The sequence below is a fragment of the Cervus canadensis genome, chromosome 1 (assembly GCF_019320065.1).
Source record: "Cervus canadensis isolate Bull #8, Minnesota chromosome 1, ASM1932006v1, whole genome shotgun sequence".
In the NCBI taxonomy this organism is placed as follows: domain Eukaryota; kingdom Metazoa; phylum Chordata; class Mammalia; order Artiodactyla; family Cervidae; genus Cervus; species Cervus canadensis.
This window is the reverse complement of record NC_057386.1, coordinates 26,267,096-26,290,365: the sequence shown is the minus strand read 5'-3', so window position 1 is coordinate 26,290,365 and position 23,270 is coordinate 26,267,096. Positions and strand designations below refer to the sequence as shown.

Here is a 23,270-nt window from a genome sequence, read left to right as displayed (position 1 = left end):
GCTCTGAGTGCTTTACTTGTTAGCTTGTCACCTACCTTATCTGCCCTTCTGCAGGTGCGAAATTAACGCTTGAAAGGGTTTCAAGCTTTCCGGAGGGCGGGCCCCACAACGCCACCGCCCACCATGAGCCCCGCCCACCGGGATCGGGCTCCGCCCCCCGCAATCACCGAGCGCAGGTCGTCAGGCAGGTCCTCGTCCATCTCGCCCTTGACTATCTTCTCCAGGATGTTGATGGCAATCTCCAGGAGCTTCTCGTGGTGGTGGTTCTCCAGGTCCCGGCACTGCGCCATCGTGCAGCCAGAGTTAAGCCAAGGCCGGGCCAAGCAGGCTGGGGCACCCTCCCCTGGGCTGGCCCAGCTTGTCCTCCCCTTACGGGCCCTCCGAGTCCTTCGGCTCCCTCCACACCCCCTGGGGTCCCTTCTGGTCCCCTCCCGCACAGCCCTTTGTCCCCGCAGCTCTGAGCTCTCACTCTGTTGTATCCTGAAGGCCTCCTCTTGGAACCACTTCTCCCCATCCTCTGCTGCCTCCTGAGCCGGAAATGTCCTCCCCACCTCTCCAGCAGGTCCCTCTGGCCCACCCTCCGGTCCTCACTTAGTGGACTCTCCCTCAGGGAGGGTCCCGGCCTCCGCTCGGCTGCCGCCATCGCTCTGACATCAGGACTGGGCTCAGGAGGACAGGGGTGAACTTCAGGGCCCTGAGTTCAGGTGACAAAAGGCCGGGCATGCCCCACATGTCAGCCCCTAACCTGACATTGATCTGCTTACGGGTGACTTGTCAGTGGCATCAGCATAGAGGTCGCCTACCCCCGGACCCAGCACCTGCAGCATGGACTGGTCCAGGGGGAGGATTCTGGGGTGTGGTCTCCAGGTGAGGTCACTCGTGAGGGAACAGATAGCCAGGACTCCTGCTGCAGGCAGCAGCCTGTGGAGCAACCCGCTATCTGGACTTCTGCTCTAACAAGGCGCCTTTGTGCTTGGGGGTCAGGAAACTCTCCTTTAACGTTCCAGAGGATTGGCAAACCTCCACCTCTTGAAGGTGGGCTTCCTTCCTTGGTGAGAATGGGAGGTTTTACAACCCCAGTTTCAAAGGTGGAGATGCCCACTAAACAGGGTCCTGTTTAATCTCACCTTGGTGGAAACACAGATCTTCCTGTAAGTCAAATGGGGCACAGGCAGTTCTGGTAAAACATGAAGTCTGATTATAAAGCGCTGGATTTTTACTCTCTGCCAGTGTGTCTAGGACTTTGGTGGCAGTGGTAGGGAGCAGGCATGGGAACCCACAGGGGGCCACCTGGAAGAGATCCCACTTATTTTCATATTTCGTAGCAGTGCAGAAGCTCTACCCTCTGTGTCTTTGGTTTAGAATGTGGGCGCCTCCCCGTGGATCTGGTGGCAGGCACCATGTTGCGGGCAGGAGCCCCTGGCCCACACTGCCTCCCCAGAGGGTCCTCAAGGAAAGGATATAGGCTCTGGACGTTCTCCACAAACAGTCCCACCAGGTCGATGATGTTCCTTTCAAACATGTTTATAGTCTCCTGGAAATGATCAAGAACATGTGTGTTTAGACATGAACACCACTGACTTCACGCCAGAGCCACAGTGCTGCTTACCGTTTACCGGATGGTGACTCAAGACCTTGAGGGTAAAGACCAACCGCCTGGCCTCACAGAGGGTGGTGACCACCTTCCCTCAGCTGTCACCCTCCAGCCTGTTCTCTCTTTCACCCCTCAGCCTCAGGGCTTCAGTGGGTGCCTTCTCCAGGCCTTAGCCTGTGCTATCTCTCTGCTGCCCCCCCACCCCCCGCAAGTATGCACACACAGAGCTCTTCCCCTCCCTGGGGCTTCCCAGTGGCATCTGGCCCCATGGACTGTAGCCCACGAGGCCCCTCTGTCTGTGAAACTCTCCAGGCAAGAATACTAGAATGGGTTGTCATTTCCTTCTCCAGGGGAATCTTCCCCACCCAGAGATCAAACCCAAGTTTCCTGCAGGGAAGCCCCCTGCCTCCATCACCTCCGCAGAAACTAAAGGAGGGAGTCGCTAGGAGCCAGGCTGCCTGCCAGCTCCACCACTGTCTGCAACTCAGGGAAAGTCATTAACTTCCCTGGGCCTCAGCTTCCTCTTCTGTGAAATGGATTTCTTCCACATAGGTTGTGGTGAAGCAGGAATGGGTTTCTTCACACAAAATGCTTTGGGAGGTGCCTGGCAGAGAGGAGACCCTTGGGAGTGCCGGCTGCTCCCCAGGCCTCTTGCTTTCAAAGCTCCCACCCGCCTCCCTGAGGGTGGCCCTGCATGGCTGCATCCAGTGCTCGTCAAGGCACCCAGCCTCACCCAGGTGCCATGGGGAGAGCTGCTGCCCCCCCCAGAGTCGTAGGGTGGTCACGCCCCTGACCTGCCCTAGACTCCAGGGGCCGCAGGGTGGGCTGAGAGCACAGGGAGTGCAGGTTGAGTCTGAGGACTGCAGAAGCCGAGCGACACAGCTTAGCGATTAACAACAACAGCACTGAAAAGCAGGGCTCTACTTGATAGATTTTTGGCCTTTAGTAAGACAAGCACAACTTCTGGAGGACTCGGGGGTGATAGTGAAGGAGTCTTTTGGGCCTAGAAAAGAAGACAACAGTCTCAAAGGCCCTTACTGAATCATCTAACTTTGGAGAAAACAAAACAGAACTTTAGTTCCGCCCTGATTCTCCAGGCCGGTTGCATCTATCTGGGACTTATCACCCCCTATCCAGAAACCTTCCATCCCCTACACTTGCCCGGAAGAGTTATCACCCCCTGCCCAACTACAAATGTCATCTCAACAAAAGAATACTCAAAATATCCCGCCTGATTAACGTTTCCCTTATCGCTTCCACAAACCTCCCTATAAATATGAAGCCTCCCTGACCCCTCTCAGCACTCGGCCTGGTCGTTAGGCCGACTGTCGCCCCCTCTGCCTGAATAAAGGTAACCTACTTCTGTTGAGGTCATCTTTCCTTTTCTGCCTCGCCCAAACTATACCTAACAGATAGAAAGGGGGTCTCCCTGCTTGGGAAGGTTAGGCGCTACTGCCTGAGCCCTGATGCCGGCGGGCTGTTTTTAGCGGTGCCAGAGCCCCCGCGGGGAACAAGCTCCTCTCTGAGACCCAGCGGGAACCTCTCCCAGTCTGGTGGGTCACTGTCTTTGCCCAGCCTGTTCCATTCATCGCTGTGCTCAGGGCCCAGCCTTGGCCGCTGGCTGCCTGCTGAATGCACAGGTCAGTCTGACTGTCCCAGATCAGGCAGCAGCACTTAGTTAGGCTCCTTGCTCTGCCCTGAGATATGGTAACTACAAGTGGTGGTGCCGGTGGCCTTGGCTCCATCCCAGATCTCCAGATCGGGGGTGGGGTGGGTGGAAAGTGAGGGTCCACTTTGTTTTTTGACAGCTCCGTGGGTCTAAGCAAAGACTCTCCCTGCCGGGGCTCCAGGCTCTTCCTGGGTCGGGCGCTCACTCCAGAGAGACAAGCTCAACTCTTGTGCTGCGCAAGGATCACTGGGTATCTCAGTGACTGGAAAGTACTGGAGGACAGAAAGCTCTCGTGTGGGCTGCCGATTCACACTGGAGGGTTCTGGCCCCCAGGAGGTGTGGCCTTGGCGGATGCCTTCACTGCAGCCGTGGCTCATGCTCACAGCCACGCCGGGCCCCTCATCCGGTTCCTGCACTGGAATTGCACCCAGGCCCGCCTCACCTCCAGCTGCTCCACCAGCTGCATCTCCAGCGTCATGAGCACGTTGAGCAGCGCCGTGATGTCCTCGCTGTGCTCCACTATCTTTGTCTCGATGTTACTCAGTTCACTCTCCTCTCGGATGGCGTTTAAACTCTGCAAACAAAACCGTGCTTTAGGCAGAAATCTACGATGAAGTGTAATTCCTGAAATGACAGGCGGTGGTTTGGTTTGGTGGGTCGGAACCTGGATTCTGGGGTCGGCCCACATTCAAGTGTCAGTTCCGCCCCCTCCATGCAGGACGAAGCGGTCAGAGCAGAGGCTCCACCAGCCGGGGAGTTATCGGGCGTGGAGGGGACAATGGCTTCAGAGTCACCCGGACCTGAATCAGGACCAGGCTGGGTCACTGTGTGACCTCGAGTGACTCCCACCTCCTTGGGTGCAGGGGCAGAGAGCCTGAGCATCACAAAGCCAGGGGATGGGGTGGCATCTCTGGGTGAAGAGGGTTATAAGACAAGGTTGGACCCCCACAGTGCCCCCATGAGCACGTAGCTGCCAGCAGTAAGCAGACGCAGGTCCATCTCTGAAGAGAGGTGCTAGTGGGCTGGACAGCATGGGTAGTCGGAGCCGCACCCAGTACCAGCCGTTCACTAATGAAGGGCCTGGGGGTTTGGCTGCTGGATGCAATGTCAGTGGAGAGACCCAGCAAGACTGGGGTGAAGGGTGCTCGTGGTCATGGCTGCCCCTTCTGGAGGAAGGTCAGGTTTCTTCCCTAGCTCAAGCCTGACATGAAAGCAAATCTCCACAGAGGGAAGATTAACATGTAAAAAATAAAGTCATAAAAGTACCTCAAGAAAGAAATGGGTGTTGCTGACCTCATCTGAGGGGGGCTGTTGTGTTACCTAGCACCAGCCAGGGATGAAACCTTGGATGGGGCTGAGGAGCAGCAGGAGTGGGGAGGGAAGGGAGCCAAGGGATGGACATCTTGTCATTTTTTTCTTTTTTTTTTCTTTGACTCTGACTAAATGTCACTTTTTGAGGCAAAAAAAAGAAAGAAAGAAATGGGGAGGCCTTTAATAAATAATCTCAGAGTGGAGAAATCCTTTCTAGGTGTGACTGGAAGAAAAGATTGATAATTTCTACTACATTAATTTTTAAAAAATTTTGAATGTCAGAAGTGCCAAAGACATAATGGCAAGACAAATAGGAAACAGGAAAATATTTGCAACTCATTCACTGACATGGGGCTAATTTCTCAATCTATAAAGAGTTGCTACAAAGTAATCTTTAAACAAAAAAAGAGACAGAGATAAAGAGATCAAAAACCAAACGGGTGAGGGCATATTATAAGAGCCCAGGAAGAGAAGGCTCGGGTCAGCTGCCTGGTCTGAGGCGACATTTGAGCATCTCCATGGTGGGGGTGTCAGCCTTCCCTGAAGACATGCCCCAGACCTGGGAGCTAGGTCAACCAGTCCGCCCGGGGCTCCAGGAGCACTGGCTGGAGGACGTCCAGACATCCCAAGCCCAGTGGCTACAGGGACCCAGCGTGATGGGGACGGGGACTGGGAGACTCGGCCAGCCCAGGGGCAGCCGCCGCCAGGGATGTCGGCAACCACACTTCTGTGGAATCCTCCTGTTCCACAGAATGGAATGCACAGAATGCGCAAAACAGTTTAAAACCCTCTTCAGGCCAAACGCAACACATATGTGAACAAGCGAGCTCCTGCCCTGAGGTCTGAAGCTCTGGCTGAAGGTGGCTCTCGTTGGTGGGAAGCCTGGGAGCCCTGTCAGCCTGACCCATGTCACCGGGGCTGGGGGGGGGGGGTGGGGTGGGGTGGTTTCCTCCGCTTTAAACTAAGTCCTCAACCAGCTTCTCACCCCTTTAACCTGGACACTGTGGGCACTCACAGGCTTGCTGTGCCAGTGGTTTTTGGAGGAAAGGAAAGTCCATAGCTTTGGAGCAGGTCAGTAATCCTGTCTGCAAAAGCAAAGTTAACTGAAACTGCTCTGCTGGGTACACACGGCCCTGCTCACGGTGCAGCCCCTCTCCCAGTCTGTGGCCCACCCTACTGTAGCCCCAGGAGAGGTGCCCGGAGCAGCGCTGACCCCTAGGAGAGGAGGGGGCCTGGCTGGCACTCATGCGCAGTGGTCATCCTCTTTGTTGTGACCACCGGGGTAATGACACTACCGAGGCAAAAGGTCGTGGAGACCCCACTGTGAGCCTGGGACAGTGGAGGAGCCGCAGTGGGTGGGGCAGGTAGAAGCCTGAGCTGGTGAACTGGTGAACAGGGACAATGACCAAGGGGCTTGGATCGTCAGAGGGGAGGGGCCGGGCCTCTGGCAGGTGGGCACCTACAGCAGGAGGCGGGGAGGGGGCGGGACCCACCAGCAAGTGCTTCTCCTCGAACTTGGCAATCTTGAGCTTGCCCTGCTCCTGGTTTTCCTTGATGGCCTCCTGCACACACTCCATGAAGGTTTCTAGCTCTGCCTTCCGCTTCTCCTGCTGCTTCAGGCCGTACTCGAAGATGTTCAGACAGATGATGACAAACTTGTCCTTGTAGGTGAAGGAAGCCGTTAAGGAAGGCTGCAGCTGCCGTGGAGGGTGGACTGCCTGGGGGGTGGGCTGCCTGGGGGTGGACTGCCTGGGGGGTGGGCTGCTTAGGGTGGGCTGCCTGGGGTGGACTGCCTGGGGGTGACTGCCTGGGGTGAACTGCCTGGGGTGGACTGCCTGGGGGTGACTGCCTGGGGGGGGCGGGCTGCCTGGGGGTGACTGCCTGGGGGGCAGGCTGCCTGGGAGGCTCTGCCTCAGTTGGGATGGAGTATAAGATTGTGATCTGTGGAGAAGGGAATGGCAACCCACTCCAGTATTCTTGCCTGGGAAGTCCCATGGACAGAGGAGCCTGGTGGGATACATAAATATACATTGTAAGTATAAAAAAAAAAAAAGATAGTGCTCTGACATCTCCATCATCAGCCTGAGAATTCAGGGAACGTCCTGGGTGGGTGGCTATGGTGACAAGTGCCCATCAGTCACATCCTCTGGGGGAAGGGATCAAGCCCAGCCCGCAGCCCCTAACCGTGCAACATGTCTCCTTCTGCAAGCTTGGCCTCCCCAACTGCAAGCCGGGGTCTGGGACAGCACCCACCCCGTGTGGTGACACAGTTGTAAACACTGGGTACGAAGCACACAGCAGGAACCCATGAACAGCTAGGCTCCATCCCCAGCAGCCTGGGCCCTGCTGACCAGACACCCCATGTGTTCTGACCTGGTCCTCGCCGCCCTGGGTGCACCGCCCTGGGGCCCAAAGGGGAAAGGGACTCCCCCTGGACTCCCACGCCCAGGCCCTGTGGGGTGGCCGTGACCCGGAAGGATATGTCTCCAGGAGCTCGCCCACGCCGGGCAGGTTGGATAGCTTGCTGCCCTCCATGTCCTCAGCATACATGCTGTCGAACAGGAAGGTGCCATTCAGCTGCTCCACGAAGGCTGCCTGTGGTCGGAGACAAAGCGGGCTCACTGGGGCAGGACCCTGTGCTGGGCACCGGGGCCGTGGGTGCCCGGCTCTTGGGAAGGCAGGCAGGGATGGGCAGGCGAAGGGCTGGGTGAGGCCAGAGCTACAGAAGCAGAAAACTGAAGGGTGCCCTCAGCTCGATCTTGCTAAGCGGCGGCACCCTGGGAGGAATGAGCATTCCTGGGGAACTGACCAGTGGGCCTGAGGACCAGGGACTGCTCTTGAGAAGTGGCTCGGCACAGCGTCCCCAGCCCTCGGGCTAGAGAGGGGCCTGGGGGCCGTGGGACAGAGCCTGGGGCAGGGACACGGGTCAGCGTGACTGTCCTGGCTGAGGCTCCAGCGGCCCAGAGCCCCTGGGCACCGGCTGTTTTCAACCAAATGACAGGTTTTTGGGGCCTGGGCCCTGCCGACCTTCAGGAACCGGCAGCGACCAGCGCAGGGTGAGGTGGGATGGGGCGGGTGGGGAGGGAGGGGCAGGGGGTGAGGTGGGACAGGAGTGAGGTGGGGTGGGGCGGGGTGGGGCAGGGCGGATGGAGAGGGGAGGGCGGGGCAGCGGGTCCCCAGCGGGCAGCCATGCACCTTGTGCTCCTCCAGCTCCTCCCGCCGGGCCTGCTCGTCTTCTAGCTGCGCCTGCATCAGGTTCTCCCGGTGCTTCAGCTCGTCGATGCTGTACTGGTGCTTCATCTCCGCCAGCTCTTTCTGTCGGAGGAGCAGGAAGGGGCATCGTTACCCGGGGACCAGGGGTCCCTCGGAGCCGCTGGCTTCCCCCGCATGGGCGGGGCCTGGACAGGAGTGGCTTGTCTTCCCTCCCCCACGCTTCCCAAGTATTCTGAGCCTCCGGTAAATCAGTGTGGGAGCCCCATGAGCAGGCTGAGCAAGGGTGTGGGCCGTCCCTGGGGTGAAGGCCCCCTTGCAGATCCGCTGGCTCCCCCACCCTCCCCGGCTGGGCTCTTGTCCTCTTTTAGGGGTGCACAAGGGGAGAGCTGCAGTGGGGGGTGCGAGCCACAGGCCTGGGCACAACGCTCTCGGCTTATTCTCAGCATTTGAGCCCCTACTGCCCTTCAAAGTATTGCCTAAATGCAAAAAATAAGACTTGAGAGTCTTGAAATTCAAAATTTCACAGTCCTGTCCTGTTCCTGGACAAGGGAAGGGCATGGTTGGGGAAGGAGGGGCAGCTATTTGACCCCCCTTGTATCTGTGGACCCCCAGTCTCTGTGGATCCCCTGGGTCTCTGTGGACCCCCTGGATCTTTGTGGATCCCCACTGGCCTCTGTGGACACCCCCAGAAAGGTTCCTGCGAGCGGAGGGCTCCACACTTGGAAGGTGGCACGGCAGCCAGGCCAGCAGGGTCAGCTCAGAGACCCTGGGACCAGCCAGCTCTCCCGGTGCCCCCACGTCACCTCAGGGCCTCTCCCCCACCCTAGACACAGGCTTTCTCCCAGGAAAGGCAGCAGCTTCTCATGGGGGGGTGCCAAGTCCCCCACCTCCTCACACCCTGCTTTCATCCCATCCTGCTGCCAGAGGCCTCCTGTTGGGCGGGGTTATTTTTCCCTGGGGGCAAAGCATCCACAAAGTGGTCACAGGGCAAAGGGTAAGAAGCTCCCAGCAAGGGTGTAGGACAGAGGCGGGGGTGGCCTGGCCAGGCAGTGGACGGGGGGCCTTCCTCCTAGGATGAGGCTCGCGCAGGCCCTAGACCCTGGCTCTGCTGCAGACCAGCTGGGCCCAGCTCTCCGCTGGCCACCTTGGCCGTGGGGTCCTGGGGGCATCTCTCTGGGGACAGCGAGCTTGGCACTTTGGGGTGCTACCATGACCTGTCAGTGTCGCTCTGGGGTCACCTGTCGTGGGAGTGAATCCTGACTGCCCCGAGCTGCTGCGCCCACTGAGGGCTGACTCTCATTGAGTCTCCCAGACTTGTTCACAGAGAAGCCGACAGCAGGATGGCAGCGAGGAGGTGGGAGGAGGCCCAGGACAAGGCCTGGCTGAAAGCGTGCACCACAGTGACGGGGGCCGTTAGGGTCAGGAGCCTCCAGGAGGGGCTGCTTTCCTCTCCTCCCGTGGACGTGGCCCTCCCCAGATGCCCGGGGCCTGGACTCTGACCCATGGAGCCGACATCTAAGGGAGATGCTACCATGTGGTCGTCGAGGCGCCGGAAGTCCAGGTACACGAGGTCGGGGAGGTAGGCGCAGATGAACATCTTGTAGTCCTCGTTCTCAGCCACCGGGTTCCCGGACAGGCTGAGCGTGCGCAGGGCCTTGAACCGCCGCAGGTAGATGATCTGAGGGGAGAGTGGGCCTGTGTCCTTCCTCTGCCCTCTGCCCACACTGGGAAGTCACGAGGAGGAGGAGCCCGGTCTTTGCCAGGGCCAGTGGATGGGGTCCCACGCTCACTGGGGGCCCAGTCTCCTCATCTGTGAAGGGGCCACAGGGGTGTCACACACAGTTGTTGAGAGGACCCAACGCCGCGAGGAGTGCCAAGAAGAGGGCTGGCACCCGCTCCCCAAGCACCCGCTGTCCCACCGTCCTCCGCTCTCAGCACAGATGCCCTTTCCACCCGGCAAGTGCTCTGAAAGGCCCTGCGCCCTGAAATTCAGCAGAACCTGGACTTACTGGGTGGCAGCTGGTGGGGCCACCGCTAACAACCATTTAATTTTCCTGTTGTTAGTATTGGGGGACATTCAGCAAGACCATTGGCCCCTCATCTGACAGCATCTCCTGCCCTGTGTGAAAGAAACCTGCTCCTCTTCCTTCCTGAAGGGATTCCCTTGTCAGTTGTTTATTCATTCAATAAACATGACTGAGCACCTGCCAGCCTTGGGGACACAGTGGGAACAGAGCCCTCAGAGCAGGAGCTGACACTCTAAGGGCAGGGGACAGGAATGTTTCAAAAGTCAGTAGGGGGACTTTCCTAGTGGCACCGCAGATAAGAATCCGCCGGCCAATGCAGGGGACACAGGTTCCATCCCTGGCCCCGGAAGATCCCGCCGGGCAGCTGAGCCCCCATGCACTACAGCCAGTGGGCCCATGCGCCTAGAGCCTGTGCTCTGCAATAAGAGAAGCCACGGTAATAAGAAGCCAGCATGCCGCATCTGGAGAGCGCGCCCCCCTCCTCCATCTCCATAGCTGGAGGTAGCCTGAGGAAAGCAGTAAAGACCCAGAACAGCCAAAAAATAAATGTTTTTTAAAAGTCAGAGTCATTGCTGTTGGTCATAAGTGCTCAAAGAACTCGAGGCGGGGAGGTAGGGAGGGAGTCTTAGGGACGATGATGGGGGTGGGGTTCCGTTAGGATTTGAGCCTCTGAACTCTGAGGAAGCAGTGGGAAGAGCAGTGGCGAGTGTACTCCCAGGAGCAAAACCAGCACAAGCGAAGGCCGCGCTGTGGGAAAGAGTGTGGCCGGTCCAGGAAGCAGGGAGGGGCTGGGAGGTCTGAGATGAGACTGAGAACAAGGCCAGCGCTGATTCACCTGAGACCTGGTGGGCGGCGGTCAGGAGTTTGAAAGCTGTCTTAGGGAATTGGGAGCTGTTGGAGTTTTCAGGGTATGTGGGGTGGGGCGGGAGGTCAGGACCTGATTTCATTTTAAGAGCTCTCCCGGTGGGATTCCAGTTTTCATCTTTGGGATCATCAAATCAAGAAAGGTCTGGGAGCAAAGTGTACTGTGGGTGGTTAGAGGGACAGGACTTCTTATCATCGCTGCTGGGTCTGTAAGTGGTTCCACTTCTGTAGATGGCCACACAGCAAGGCCCATCACAATGAGAAAATGCCCTCGGACCCAGCAACTCCACTTGGAGGAATTCATCTCCCACAGGGGCTCATCCAGGTTCAAAGACACCCCACAGCCTGTGACGGCATGAGGTCGGAGAACACCTCAGCGTCCACCCATGCGGGCTGGAGAACTCTGTCTTGCAGGATCTAGGCAATGGAATGGCCTGTGGTGTGTGGAGGGTACCGATGACTTGGGGGTGGGGGGCAAGGGGCGGGGATGACCCAAGGCAGGCTCTGGAGAATAGCTGGACAGGTGTGACAATTGTATGAAACCTTTAGACAGTAAGATGCCCAGAAAGACATGTGCAATTTAGGAGCAATTGTGGCCTCTGGCAGGGAACACAGGGGCTGAGGTCAGGAGCGAGGGCCTCTGCTGTGCGTGCCCTGAGTTCTGCTGAGTCAGCCACTTGCTTTTAATGCAATGAACAACATGAAAACAAGCCTAATAAATGCATAACAGGAAAGTCTATAATCAGATGTCAGAAACTCAGGGCAGGTAAGGACTGAAACCAGAGATGCTCTGGGCTTGTCGGCCGTGAAGCCAGCGCCCCCTGCCTGTCTTTCTGGGGACCAGCTGCACCTGCTTCTCCTGTCTTCAGGGGGTGGGGAGGGGTGTGTGCCTGGCACCCAGCACACCCTGGGGAAATGGGGACAAGAGAACAGCCCAGGCCAGGGAGGGAGGGGGGCGTCCACAGCAGAGTGGGGCATGGCCTGAGATGGTGTCCCCTCCCTGCCCAGGCCTGGACCTGCTCAGGGTCAGGGCCAGTGTCTGAGGATGACAAGTCAGAGGCAGTTCACTTACATACAGGCTCCCAGGTGCTGGACCTACCCAGGCAGCAGCAGTTCTAAACACTCAGAAAGGTTCCCACAAGCACGATTTGGGGCTATTTGGGGTTTACCCTTAATTGAAAATTCCTAAATAAGCACCATTTCCTCCATAGCCCCTCTGTGCCCTGTCCTGCCGCAGCTGCCCTACATGGACAGACTTGACCCTCACGACGGCCTGTGGGGTAGACTGCTGTCTGTCCCTGGTCCAGGGCCTCCCCCACCCAACCTGTTGCTCTTACCGCTCTGCCTGAGGCACTGCTCTGTACCCTCTGCCGGCCCTGCCAACGAGGTGGGGCTGCTGTTGGTCTCTGTCCCCGCTGTGCACAGGCAAGAGGCCCCACAGGCAAGAAGGGCCCCGTCAGCAATCTCTGCTGAGTGAGTGGTGGGGGTGGGGCACAGTTGCACCCACATGCAGGCCCCCACGGGCTAAGCTGGTACCTGAATGTCCTTGAATCTGGATTTCTGGCTTTTCTAGGATGGGGTGCAGGGCAGTGGGGAACCCCCCCCCCCGCTGGTGCCCACACTCACGTTCATCATGTTCCCGATATGGTTGTTGCCCAGTGACAACACCTGCAGCTTGACCAACGCATCCAGCGAGTCGATCTTGCTGATGCGGTTGTTGAACAGGCTTAGGTCCTCCAGGTTGACCAGCGTGTCCAGCCCCTCGATGGCCTCGATGTTGTTGAAAGACAGGTCTGGAGGACGGGCCTGGCTTAGGGGGACTGTCCTGGAGCTGACCCCCCACCTCGGCTCTACTGTCTCCTTCCTGGTCGCAGAGGCGGGCAAAGGCTCCCATCTGTGCGGCCCACAATCTGGGATGGAAACTCACTGGGGGTGGGTCAGCGCATCTCAGGGAAGGGGACACACTTGAGGCTGGGCCTCCCCACACTCCAGGCCCAACCCCAGCTGACCTAAGGACCCCCTCTACCCCAGGTTTCTCATCTTTGGGAATCAAACTACTTTTTCCCACCGCGGGGTTGGGGTTTGTGGGGGGTCAGGGCTTCAACACTGTCCTGGAACACGGATGGCCCCAAGGCCCAAAGTGGGAACTTTTCATGAGCTTTCAGCTAAAGCCCTCATGTTTAAGGGGCTCTGGAAGTCGTTTAGCCTCCCTGGCCCCTCAGGGGACGCTGTCCTGGGACACTTTCCCTACGCCAGGACCACCCCATGCCTTTCCTTGTTTCACCCTCACAGCAGAGGTGTCATCGCCATGCCTTAGGGATGAGGGAGCCGAGATTCAAGGGTGCCAGGTGCCCAAGGTCAACAACATGTAAGGAAAGTGAGGTGCGGGAGCTGAGCTCACGTATCCAGAATTCGTTAGCAGCTCGGCAGAGCAGGGCCTGACTGGGTTCCCCCACTTCCTTACCTGCCAGGCTCTGTTCTTTGCAGACAAGCTGGTAGATGTTTAACAAAGGGGTAGGGGTGCAGTTCGGATTTGTAGCACCTGCACATTGCTGTGGTGTAAGTACTCCTGCCAGTGTCAGGCTACCAACAGGGCATCCCTGAGTGTAGAGTTGGGACAAGATGTGGGCAGCAGGACTAGCTGGCTCCAGCTTACCCTCAGCACTGGGACAGCTGACTGACCACCAGCAGGGCCAATGCATGTGGGGGGGGGGGCGGGCTGTGGGTACGGGGGGCTGTTGGTACGGGTGGGGGCCATGGGTGCAGGCAGGAGGCCGTGGGTACAGGCAGGGGTGGGCTGTGGGTGCAATGAGGGAATGTGGGTATGGGGGGCTATGGGTACAGGGGGGCCATGGGTACAGGTGGGGGCCATGGTTGCAGGCAGGGGCCTGTGGTTGCACTGAACCATCAAACATCCTCTCCTCACCCCACACCCCTGTATCCCAGGGCCCAGCTCCTCCCTGTTGTGGCTGCATCCCTGGGTGACCATCACTGGACCGAGGCTTTCTTGCTTCCAGCAGTTGGAGCACCTGCTGGAGGGGGCCAGTGCCGGGCCAGCAGGGAAGCGGGGCCGTGCGGGGCCTCACCCAGCCAGACTAGGTGCGTGAGGTTCTCCAGGCCCTCGATCTTCTCAATGATGTTGTTGTCTAGCTGCAGCTTCCGCAGGCTCTCGAACTGCCAGAGGTTGTCGATGCGGAGGATGTCTGAAACAATGTAGGGCGCGCCCAGGTGGGGGTCAGGGTTTAGTACCAGGGTCATGGGGGCTGGATGACGGATGCTGACTGTGGGAGGGGCCCCAGAAGCCCCGTTGCCTTCCCTGGGGTGCCGGGGACCCTGGAGGTATGGGCCCAGCTCTGCGGAACTCAGAGTCCCTGTTAGTGCTGGTGCCGGGGCCACACCGCAAGGCGGAGGCAGGCGGGCCTTCCAGGGCAGGGACTCCCACGGCTCCCCCTTGAAATGCCTGGGCTCGGTCAGAGGGCACAGCAGGGCCCCCTGGGGTGACAAAGGGAATCAAGGATACAGGGACGGCCAGTTGAGCATTTTGGGGAGTGCTCTGGCCACAAGGACCCTGCATGTCTCTACCTGGAATTGGATGCTGTGTGTCTGCCCAAAGATGGGGGCCCACAATGGGCAGAGAAATGGGCCCCAAATGTCCATATACTATGAGGGGAAGAACTGCCCACACAGAGGTGGGCTCCTCACATCACTGGTCCTGAGTCCTCTGAAGACCAGCCCTGTTATGCGGCCAACTGCCCCCTTGCTCCTGAGGCAGGCAGAGCCTCTGTCACAGCCACCAAGAGTGCCACCCTCACTCGGTATCAAATCTAAAAACTACGCATGCTGGTCTTGTGCCTTTCAACCCAGATGGCCTGAATGTGACCAAGGACCATAGACTGTGGACTGTGTGTGGAACTGGGGGCTGCCCGCGCCCACCCGGGACACGCACTCTGGAAGTCCAACTGCAGGGACAGGACGTCCTTGAAGAGAATGCCCTCCTGCTTGGCCAGCTGCCCGGCCTCCTCCCGTGGGCCCTGCTCCCCCACAGCCAACTTGAGCATCTCATCGTCCATCACTCTGGGCTCCATGTCGTACAGCCGGTTCATCCTTCCTGGAAAACACCAACACCCTCGCTGAGGCGGCCTCTCCTGCCTCCCTTTGGGGGCCTGGCCAGTATCCTTTCACTGCGTCGTGGGGTAGCGTGGCAGCCATGACACTCTGAAGGCAGGCACCTCCCACCCTTGGCTGCTGCACCTGGGCCTCCCCAGACCCCCACTGGCCTGGTGCCCACCAACAATGGTGCACCTCTTGGCTCCACAACCAGGCTGTGACCCCTACCCCGGCCCTGATATCCATATGGGTCCCTTTAGCCTCTGGAGCTCAGCTGCCTGCAAAGCCGTCACCATCTCGGGCCTCTGGCTTTCTGTGCCCACCATTGTCAGGTTTCTCGGCACCAACCACTGATCACAGTCCTTGGTGGCCCCAGCCAGGCCTGCCAGGCCCGGCCCCCCTTTCCCTGAGATCCTCACCCCCTGAAGGTGGCCATGTCTGTAAGCACCCCCAACCACAGGTGCCCAGGGTGTAGCCACTGGTGCACACGGACTCAAGCTGGCTGTTTGTGACCCTCCCCAGAGAGATGTGAACTGCGGCCGCAGGACAAAGCACCCGTCAGCGCTGGCTACTTGAGTTAGGAAGGCAGTGGGGGCTAAGGGCTGGCCAGGGACATGGTGAGTGAGAGAGTAACAGGGCCTGCAGAAGACAGACAGACAGAAGCGAGATGGGAAGTTGATCCAGGAAAAAAGACAAAAGGACAGACAGAGGCTGCCTCCCCCTCGCTGGCTTCCAGGCCCCTCCTGCCCTAACCCCAGGCCCCTGGACCTCTGACCCCAGGCCCCTGGACAGGGCACTGACTTTGCAAGTTAAATCCTCATTTCCCTAAACTAACCCAGGAGGTATCTGTTGCTACTGGTCCAAAGGGATTTGGCTGAGGCACAGTGGGGTGGGTCACGGACGAACCTGCACTGCTGTTCTTGGTTGGACAAAGCCATGGTCCTGGGCAACTTGACCGCAGTCCATCGTTACCAGCCGTCCTAGCACACCCAGAAGGGCTGGACCCCGTGGGAAGGTACGTGCTACTGGAAGTGCCCTGATTCTGCCTTGGAATGCTCTGGACATTCAGTCTTCCCCCTACTCTCCACCCCGTTCTCACCTGCCTGCTGGCTTCATCGCCCACCTTGGCCCTTGAGTGCCCACGCCAGGCCTCCCTGCCCTGCTGGTCCCTGACGATGCAGCCCCGCACTTGGCTTTTTATTCCAGTGAGCATTGCTGGGGAGACTCCTGGTGTTGGGCAAAGCAGGGCGGGCCTGGCAATCCTAAACCTGGTCTCAGAGAACCCCTGCCTGGCGGCCATGCAGCTTATGCAGTTGTGCATCTTCTGTTTCTGGAGTGTCCACGAGCCTGGTCCCAGTGGCCCCAGAGCAGGCATAGCCTCCCTCTTCCTGCACCCACTTCTCCTCTGAGTCTCCCCTCTTCCCGGGTCCCTCCACACTATCTCATCTCCTTCAACTGATTGACTCAACCCCTGAAAGACATTTTTAGTCCTCTACCTCTCTCTATCTCCTCATTCTTTGGAGACAATTTTTCTAAAATTTCCCATAACTTGACACCAGCTTGTCTCTGGGGAAATTTTAATGTGCTGTATTTGGCAGATGCTACTTGAAAGTGTTTGTGCTTTATTTTTTCCTTTTTTTCCTTTACAGACAAGTGCTGTGCTTTGGGAAATGATTTGTACTCTGATTTCAAAACTTTGGCTGACTTCTCATCACTCCTGTCACACAAGGGCCTGGTCCCTGAGCCAGGTTGAGCCTGCTTCCAGTCAGGCCCAACAATCATCACGCAGTGTGGAACAGCTGTGTTTCTTACACACACCACATCTGGATTCGCACCCTTGGGCAACTGACTTTGCTTTCCAAGCCTTCGACCTCCCATCTGTAAAAGACGGGTAACTCCTCCCTCCAACATTTGTTTAAGATCATTTATTTAGTCCACAAATGTGCTACGAATAGCCACTACATGCATGGATAAGACTCGGTTAGTGGGTTTAGGAGTATTGTGATTTGTAGACCTCCTTACCTCTGTTTCAGACCCAACTCAGATGATCATACAAACCTTAATTATAAACGGTGACAAGTCTGTGGGTGTAGGGAACTGTGACAACATACTTGTGGGGACCTGGGCTGAGACCTGGAGGAGGGGTGTTTGGGGTGAGGGTCCTGAGCTGGGAGAGGAGGAGGCAGGTTCCACCGGGATGTCCAGAGTGGCAAGGCCTCTTGTGTGACCATCCCAGGATCCCTAGGAAACTCCGAGGCATGATAAGGACAGTGACGTGGTCAGAGTTTAATTTGAAGAAGCTCATTCTGGCTTGTTGCACTGAGAATGTCAAGAGTCGAGAGGTGACTGGGTTGCAGGTAAGAAGTGGGTTTGAGAGACCTCTAGAAACGTAGTTTATGTGAGGGACTGACTCTGCAGTTTTCAGGTAAGAAAATGGAAGCTGGTTAAGGAGGTCAAGTGACACCCACGCTGACAGACACATCCCGTGCATGCAGAGGCAGGAGGTCAGGCATGCAGAGCTCAGGCTCTTAATCAGACTCAACTGCACCCCCACGCTGTGAGTCATGGTCACAGTTCACACTATTTCTCATAACTGTTCCAGGTTTGGCCCAAAACCAGGACAATCCTCCCCTGGGGGGTTTATCAGTACTTCCCCACCCAGCCGGGGCTGCTGTTGACTTGCCTGACAGTAGTGTTGTTGTGGGTGGGGAGAACAGCCAAGAGCCTTACACCTCCTCACAGAGAACCAGATCCTGAATCGTCCAGCGAAACAAGGACTTGGCATCAACAGGACCTGGAAAATGGAGCCCCTATTGGCCGTGAGTTGATAAGAGAAAACCCACCCTCTTCTGAGTGCTCACCGCGCTCTGGAGTAACGTTCATGATCAAATTACAGGTCTGGTCTGGGAGCCAGCAGAGAAGGGAGCCTTATTGCCCTGACTGTCCAGACAGGGAAACTGAGGCCCGGGAAGGGAGCTGCTGACGGGGCATCCACGTTCCAAGCCAAAACCCTTCACTAAGAGGAAGGGTAGCTCTAAGGAAGAGGTGAGTGATGTCCTCCTGAAGAGGGATCAGTGGGCCGGGTACCTCTCTCTGGCCCGGAGGCCTGGGGTGGGACCTTAAAGGTCTCGTTGGGGCCTGCGCCCATAGGAAACGCTTCCCGAGCTTCTCTCCCCACGAGGCCTGAAAGCCCTGACTGGCGTGGGGAGGCCAGCAGGCTCCTCCGTGAAAAGGTCAAGTCCTTCAGCAGCCTCTCGGCTCCGGGGTCTCAGCGTCTCTGGCACAGTCCGCCACCTGCCCCTGGTAGCTGAGCTGGGTTGCTAGGAGAACCAAGCGCCGCACTCCGTTGCTAGGGGGAAGTCAGGGAGTAGACATCCTGGGTGAAAGTTGACTTCCACGTGATCATATTTCTGGGCGGGGAATGTCACCCAGCACCAACCAGCCTTAGAGAAAACAAATGTTTGTCCACTCAGCACTCTCTATGGGCGGGGAACTTACTAGCCCCGCCCTCCCCTGCCCGCTTTTTGAGTGAATGATTTGATTCTTGTCCAGTAACATTAAGGATTTACTCGATTGACCAGTACATAAATGAATCAAAATACACAGACTCTCGTCGGGAGGCGGGCCAGGGGAGGTGACGGAAATTCCTGTGACTTAGCTAGCCACCCAGTCCAATCGGACGCCGCGGGGTGGGCGGGACTTCGCGTAGGGTGGTGTGGTTACCAATCGGAAGAGGGCAAGACAGTTCTCGCCCAGTAGGGACAGGTGGGGTGGGGCCAGCGGCGGGCACCGGCGTTCCAGAGGGTTGGGCCCGGGCAAGTGTCAGTCAGGCCGGGAGCGCGGCAGCGGACGCGGAGACCCGGCGGCTGACGCGCGCGGGCCGCTGCCGAGCCGTCCGCCCAAGATGGAGTTCCTCCTGGGGAACCCGTTCAGCACGCCGGTGGGGCAGTGCCTCGGTAAGGCCCCCACCGCGGCGTCCCGAGGCCTGGGCGGTGCTCCGCGCGTTCGTGCGCGGAGGGGCCCGGCCCCGCGCCTCAGCCCGGCCGCCGCGGTCCCAGCGGGCTCCCTGCCCCGGGCCCGCCGGGCTAAGCCACTCTCAGCGGCGGGGAGCGGGAGGCCGGCGCGCCCCTGGGAAGGCTGGCGGGGGTGGGGGCGGCCGTGCCGGCTGAAGACCGGATCCCGGGCCTGGGAGCCTTGCCGCCTACTCTCCCCGTGACCTTGTGCGAGTCGCTGCCCTGTCAGGTCTGAAGTTCCGTCTGTCAGAGGTGGTCCTCAGTCCCTGGGGCCACTGCCTTCCTGGTGGCTGTCGCTTCCCAGTCCTCAAGTCTGCAGACGCCGGCCTTCTGGGGGCAGGTGGAGAGGGGAGTACTCGGCAGTGCAAACCCTTGGGGCCCTGGGCACCGGGATGACCAGCATTCCGGTGAGGAAGCCCGAGGTGGAGGTGAAGGACCACCAGAGGCCCGCCTAGTGAAATTTCCTGACTGACGAGCAACGTGCCTTTTCACCCAAGGCGGGAGCTCACGCCAGGCGTGATCTATCAAGAATGTGGATTGGTTTCTTTTAAAACTGGGTTCCTCCTGGTTGGTGGAAGGACTGGTAAAACGCCTTCTATGAGCAGGGACCTTTGGCGTCCTTATGGGCCTGGCTAGATTAGGCTGGAGTGATTTGCCTATTTCCTGCTTTGTAAATTTCCAGCTTACTTTTCAGCCTTTAGTGGGCCTGTGAAATTATTGAAGCCTCTCCCGTTGGCTGACTGGCACCCATTGCTCACTGGTATAGGGTCTCTGATAAGGGGTGATGGACACTGGACCCTGGAGGGTCTTTTCCTGCCTTTCTGGAGGTTCCCACCCCAATTTCTTCTTCCTCAGGTGCTCTTTCACAGCATCTGTATTCCAGAAACTCATTTCTGGTATTGAATTCCAGGCAGTTGTGGGAGGGAGCCAGTAAACTTGGGGGGATTTTTTTTTTTTTTCCTTTTCTGTCTCCTTTATAATAGGAGGCTCTGTTACTACCTTTGAAACACCAAGGTAGCTGATGAGGGGTATAAGTTAAAGGAGATTTTAAAATATACAAACATAAGGGACGTACGGGTGGGTAATGAAAAGAGCATGATGCTTCACTCAGGAGGACCTGGAGTGAATGTTGCTTTGCCTATTTCAGCTGTGGGGCCCCGGAAAGTGGTGCAGTCCTCCTGAGCTTTTCAGTTTGCTCTGGTCGGGGGTGGGGAGATTGACTCATCTCCACTTTGGAGAGGAGATGGGGGACCGCAGGCCCATCTGTGACCAGGCCCCAAGTCCACCATCCCTTAGGACACTTGACCATGAAGAGAATGGGGCCCCTTTGTCACCAGCCACTGAGCCAGCAGGTGAGGCCTTGGGAGTTTCATAGCTCAGTTCAGATAAGTGATTAGAGGCCAGAATAGGTTCCAACGTGTGTTCTGTGCTTTTGGGATGAAGTGTAAAAGTGACCCTCATGACATTTAGTGCTGTTGGTGTTCTTGAGAAGTATATGTGCCAGGGGTTGGTAGAAGGGAGGGAGATGAAAGAGTGAAACCCCAGCAACAAAGCTGGCTAGTAGGAGCAGCAGGTTTACCTCACACGAAGCAATTTGACCACCATGACTTTCTCCTGGAGCTGTTCTGCATGGTGTTATTATCCTTCTCACTTTAGGATGAGGAAACTGAGGCTTAGTGGGGCGGAAGGACAGCCTGCAGAGCTCTCCCAGCGCTCAAAGGGTTGATGGGGTCACCAGAGGGAACAGAGACTCGGGGGACAGTGGTGACCAACAGAAGGCCACCATAGCCAGTGCCGAGTCGCCTTGTGGGGACAGGAGAGCTGTCAGGAGGCCAGCACACTGAGAGGTGCTGGGCCTGGGCCGTTGGTGAGGAAGGGGAAGGAACCTCACTCACAGAGAAGAGGCCCCTGTGCCGGGGACAGGTGGAGGAGGCAAGTGGCGGCGTGGACCCCTCTGTGGTCCCCTGTCCAAGTGGAGCAGAGGTGGCTGCGGGGGATGGGGGCAAGTTGGGTTTGGGCCCAGGATAGAGCCCTGTCCTGGGTGGGTGACGTCGAGGCCACATTCTTTACTGACCTCAACTCTCAGTCTCTCTGGACCTCGTTTTCCTCCCTCAACAGCTGCTGGGGCTTGTACCTAACTCACCCCATCCATCTAATTCAGCAGGCATGTTGAGAGGGTGCTGGGTGCCAGGCCCCAGGATATAGATGTTAAAAAGCTGCTCTGAGGGGCCTTCTGTAGCAGTAAGGCACCTGCCCAGGTGTCGTGAGCCGCAGAACCTTGGGCTCACTGTCTGGGGGTCGGTGGATTGGCCTTTAGCCTGCCTGGGGCCTGGCCTACCACATGCTTCCCGGCACTGTTGGGTCAGACACATGGAGAACTGGCAGTCATGCCCCAGCTGACATCTGACGTGGTTTCCAGGGCTTTCCGGTCTCTGTGCTGCCCGTTGTCCTGGGAGGTGGTTCTCGAGTAGAGGCCACAGCTTCAAGCCCGGAGGCACTGTGGTGTAAGCGGCCAAGAAGCACCCAGGAAGACTGAATGCTTCCTTGTGCCACCTGATGCTCTTTTGAATCGGGTTTCAGAGGGTCCTGTGTTAACGGTTGTTGTGTCCGGGAACCACAAGCCAGATCCAGGGCGCTTGGCAGGTCCACAGCTCTCCTGTGTTGGCTGGAAAACATTTTCAGATCATCATTTTCCAGGAGTAAAGTTTGGATTCATTTAGATGAGATCAGTGAGGAGTTAGTTAATCCTGACCTGAGTGTTGGAGGACCAGCTCCCTCCTGCTCGCTGCAGGGTCAGTGTCTGGGGCCTGGGTGATATGGGGTCTTGACTGCTGCGGGAGCCTCCCCGTCTCCGGAGATGGCTGTGAGCTTGATGAGCCGAGGTGTTTGTTTCGAGAGGAGTTAGTTACCCACTGTGAGGGGGCGGCTTTGGGGTTTTATTTAGTCTTCCCAACCCTGTGAGATAGACAGGATGAGAATGGGAAGGAACTTACAGTTTTTAAGCACCTACTTGGTGTGAACTGCACATGGGATCTCCCTGAATCCTGAGTGTGATGATCATCCCTGTATCGATTCTAAGAAACTGGAGCTCCCGGAGGTTAAAAGACTTCTGCCAGGTCAAGGCCAGAGTCCGGCGAAAAATCCCGTCCTGATCTGGGCTTCATTCTGTGCTGCCATGTTGCTTCTTGCTCTGCAGACCCCGCGAGTCAGAGTCCTCAGAATCCCCAGAGAGCTGCTCGAAGCTGGTGGTGGGGTCAGTTGGGGTGGGCTATTAAGGTCTGAGGATGCTGACACTGTGGGTCTGGAGACCACACTTTGAGAACTGTTGCTTTTGATGAAAAGTTCTGCTCCTTTAATCGCTTCTTAATCTTTCTTCAAACAGTAAATGTGAGTTTTCTTGTGGACAGACTATAAGGTTGATTATTTAGAATCATTCATGCATTTGGTGGTTCTGTCACCTCTCTGTATGCACCACGCTAAACACTTGCTAGGATGTTCAGTCTAGTAAGGGAGCTGAGACAGGGACCTAAATCAGATAAGATGGCAAGTGTTGGCAGCAGATTGGAGAGATAAATGAAGTAAGGAAACAGGACAGGAGGGATCATCTCCAGCAGCAGTAATAGTGGTTAATGGTTTTGCTGTTTTAGAGATGGGTGCTGGCTTACCGTGTGCCAGAGACCACAGTAGGTATGCTGTGTATCTTGTGCTGTTTTAGTTCTTACAACACCGCTGTGAGCGTGCTACTCTTTCCGCTTTGCGGATGGGACCTGACTCTGCAGCTGCTGTCCTGGGGGATGGCGGCGATGAGGAGGGTCACCCCGGGGGCTGGAGGAACCTGGCGCTCAGGGGGTGGGATTTGGCTCCTATCGGAGAGAAGAAGGAGGCTTGGAGGGCACTCTGAGCAAAGGCTGGTTGTGGAGGGGTAGGGGTAAGATCAGCCGGGAGAGCAGGGAGAGGCCAGGCAGACGGTGTCAGGCCTGATTGACGAGGCTTCCAGTGTTGCCGCATGGTTTGGACCCTTCTCTTGGCGGCACTGAGGAGCCATGGATGATTTCTAGGGAGGGGAGTGGCCCTGCTGTCATTACAGAGGCCGGGAGGGTCCCCTTGGCAGCTGCCAAAAGGCCACCTCTGTCTTACTGTGAAAGCCTCCACTGTGCAGAGCCGGGGTCCGACGAGGGAGTCAGCGCACATAGTGCCAGTTCCCTGAGGTCTGGGGTAGGGCCCTCCCCAGGAGCCCCCAGAGAGATGAGAGGACACCTGCTGAGGCGGGTGGGCAGAGCACGGGTGGAAGTCTGGGGTTCTGAGAGCACCCATCCTTAACTGCTGGGACGGTTGTAGGGTAACCAGCCTGCTCACGTCCCCCTGCTTTCCACGCTTGGATACTCAGACCCGAGCTGAGAGGCTCCCAGGACCTGGCCAGGGGGCTGCCCTGCTTAGAGGGTGTGCTGGGGCTATGAGCAGGTGCTTTAAAG

At 57.6% G+C, this 23,270-nt stretch overlaps 2 protein-coding genes across 7 annotated transcripts in view; one reads left to right on the top strand and one right to left on the bottom strand.

The window, feature by feature from the left end:
• Nucleotides 1–80: 80 nt before the first annotated feature.
• On the bottom strand, nt 81–16,937 carry DRC3 (dynein regulatory complex subunit 3). The gene is made up of 11 exons (XM_043484376.1): nt 16,919–16,937; nt 14,625–14,786; nt 13,765–13,881; nt 12,305–12,471; nt 9,319–9,465; nt 7,770–7,889; nt 7,057–7,169; nt 6,068–6,242; nt 3,706–3,837; nt 1,464–1,534; nt 81–291 (listed from the first exon to the last, which is right to left on the bottom strand). The coding sequence occupies exons 2-11, from the start codon at nt 14,779–14,781 to the stop codon at nt 81–83; spliced, it is 1,410 nt and encodes a 469-aa protein (XP_043340311.1). The 5' UTR covers nt 14,782–14,786; nt 16,919–16,937.
• A 1,624-nt stretch (nt 16,938–18,561) lies between these two features.
• The window catches only part of TOM1L2 (target of myb1 like 2 membrane trafficking protein), a 72,620-nt gene continuing 67,911 nt past the window's right edge, over nt 18,562–23,270 (top strand). For 4 of the 6 annotated variants that reach the window (XM_043472695.1, XM_043472680.1, XM_043472689.1 and 1 more), the window contains exon 1: nt 18,562–18,741. In XM_043472695.1, coding sequence (XP_043328630.1) covers nt 18,690–18,741 — 52 coding nt within the window. In that variant the 5' untranslated portion in view covers nt 18,562–18,689. The remainder of the gene's footprint in view (nt 18,742–23,270) is intronic. The other 2 variants (XM_043472711.1, XM_043472703.1) reach the window with 1 other exon arrangement.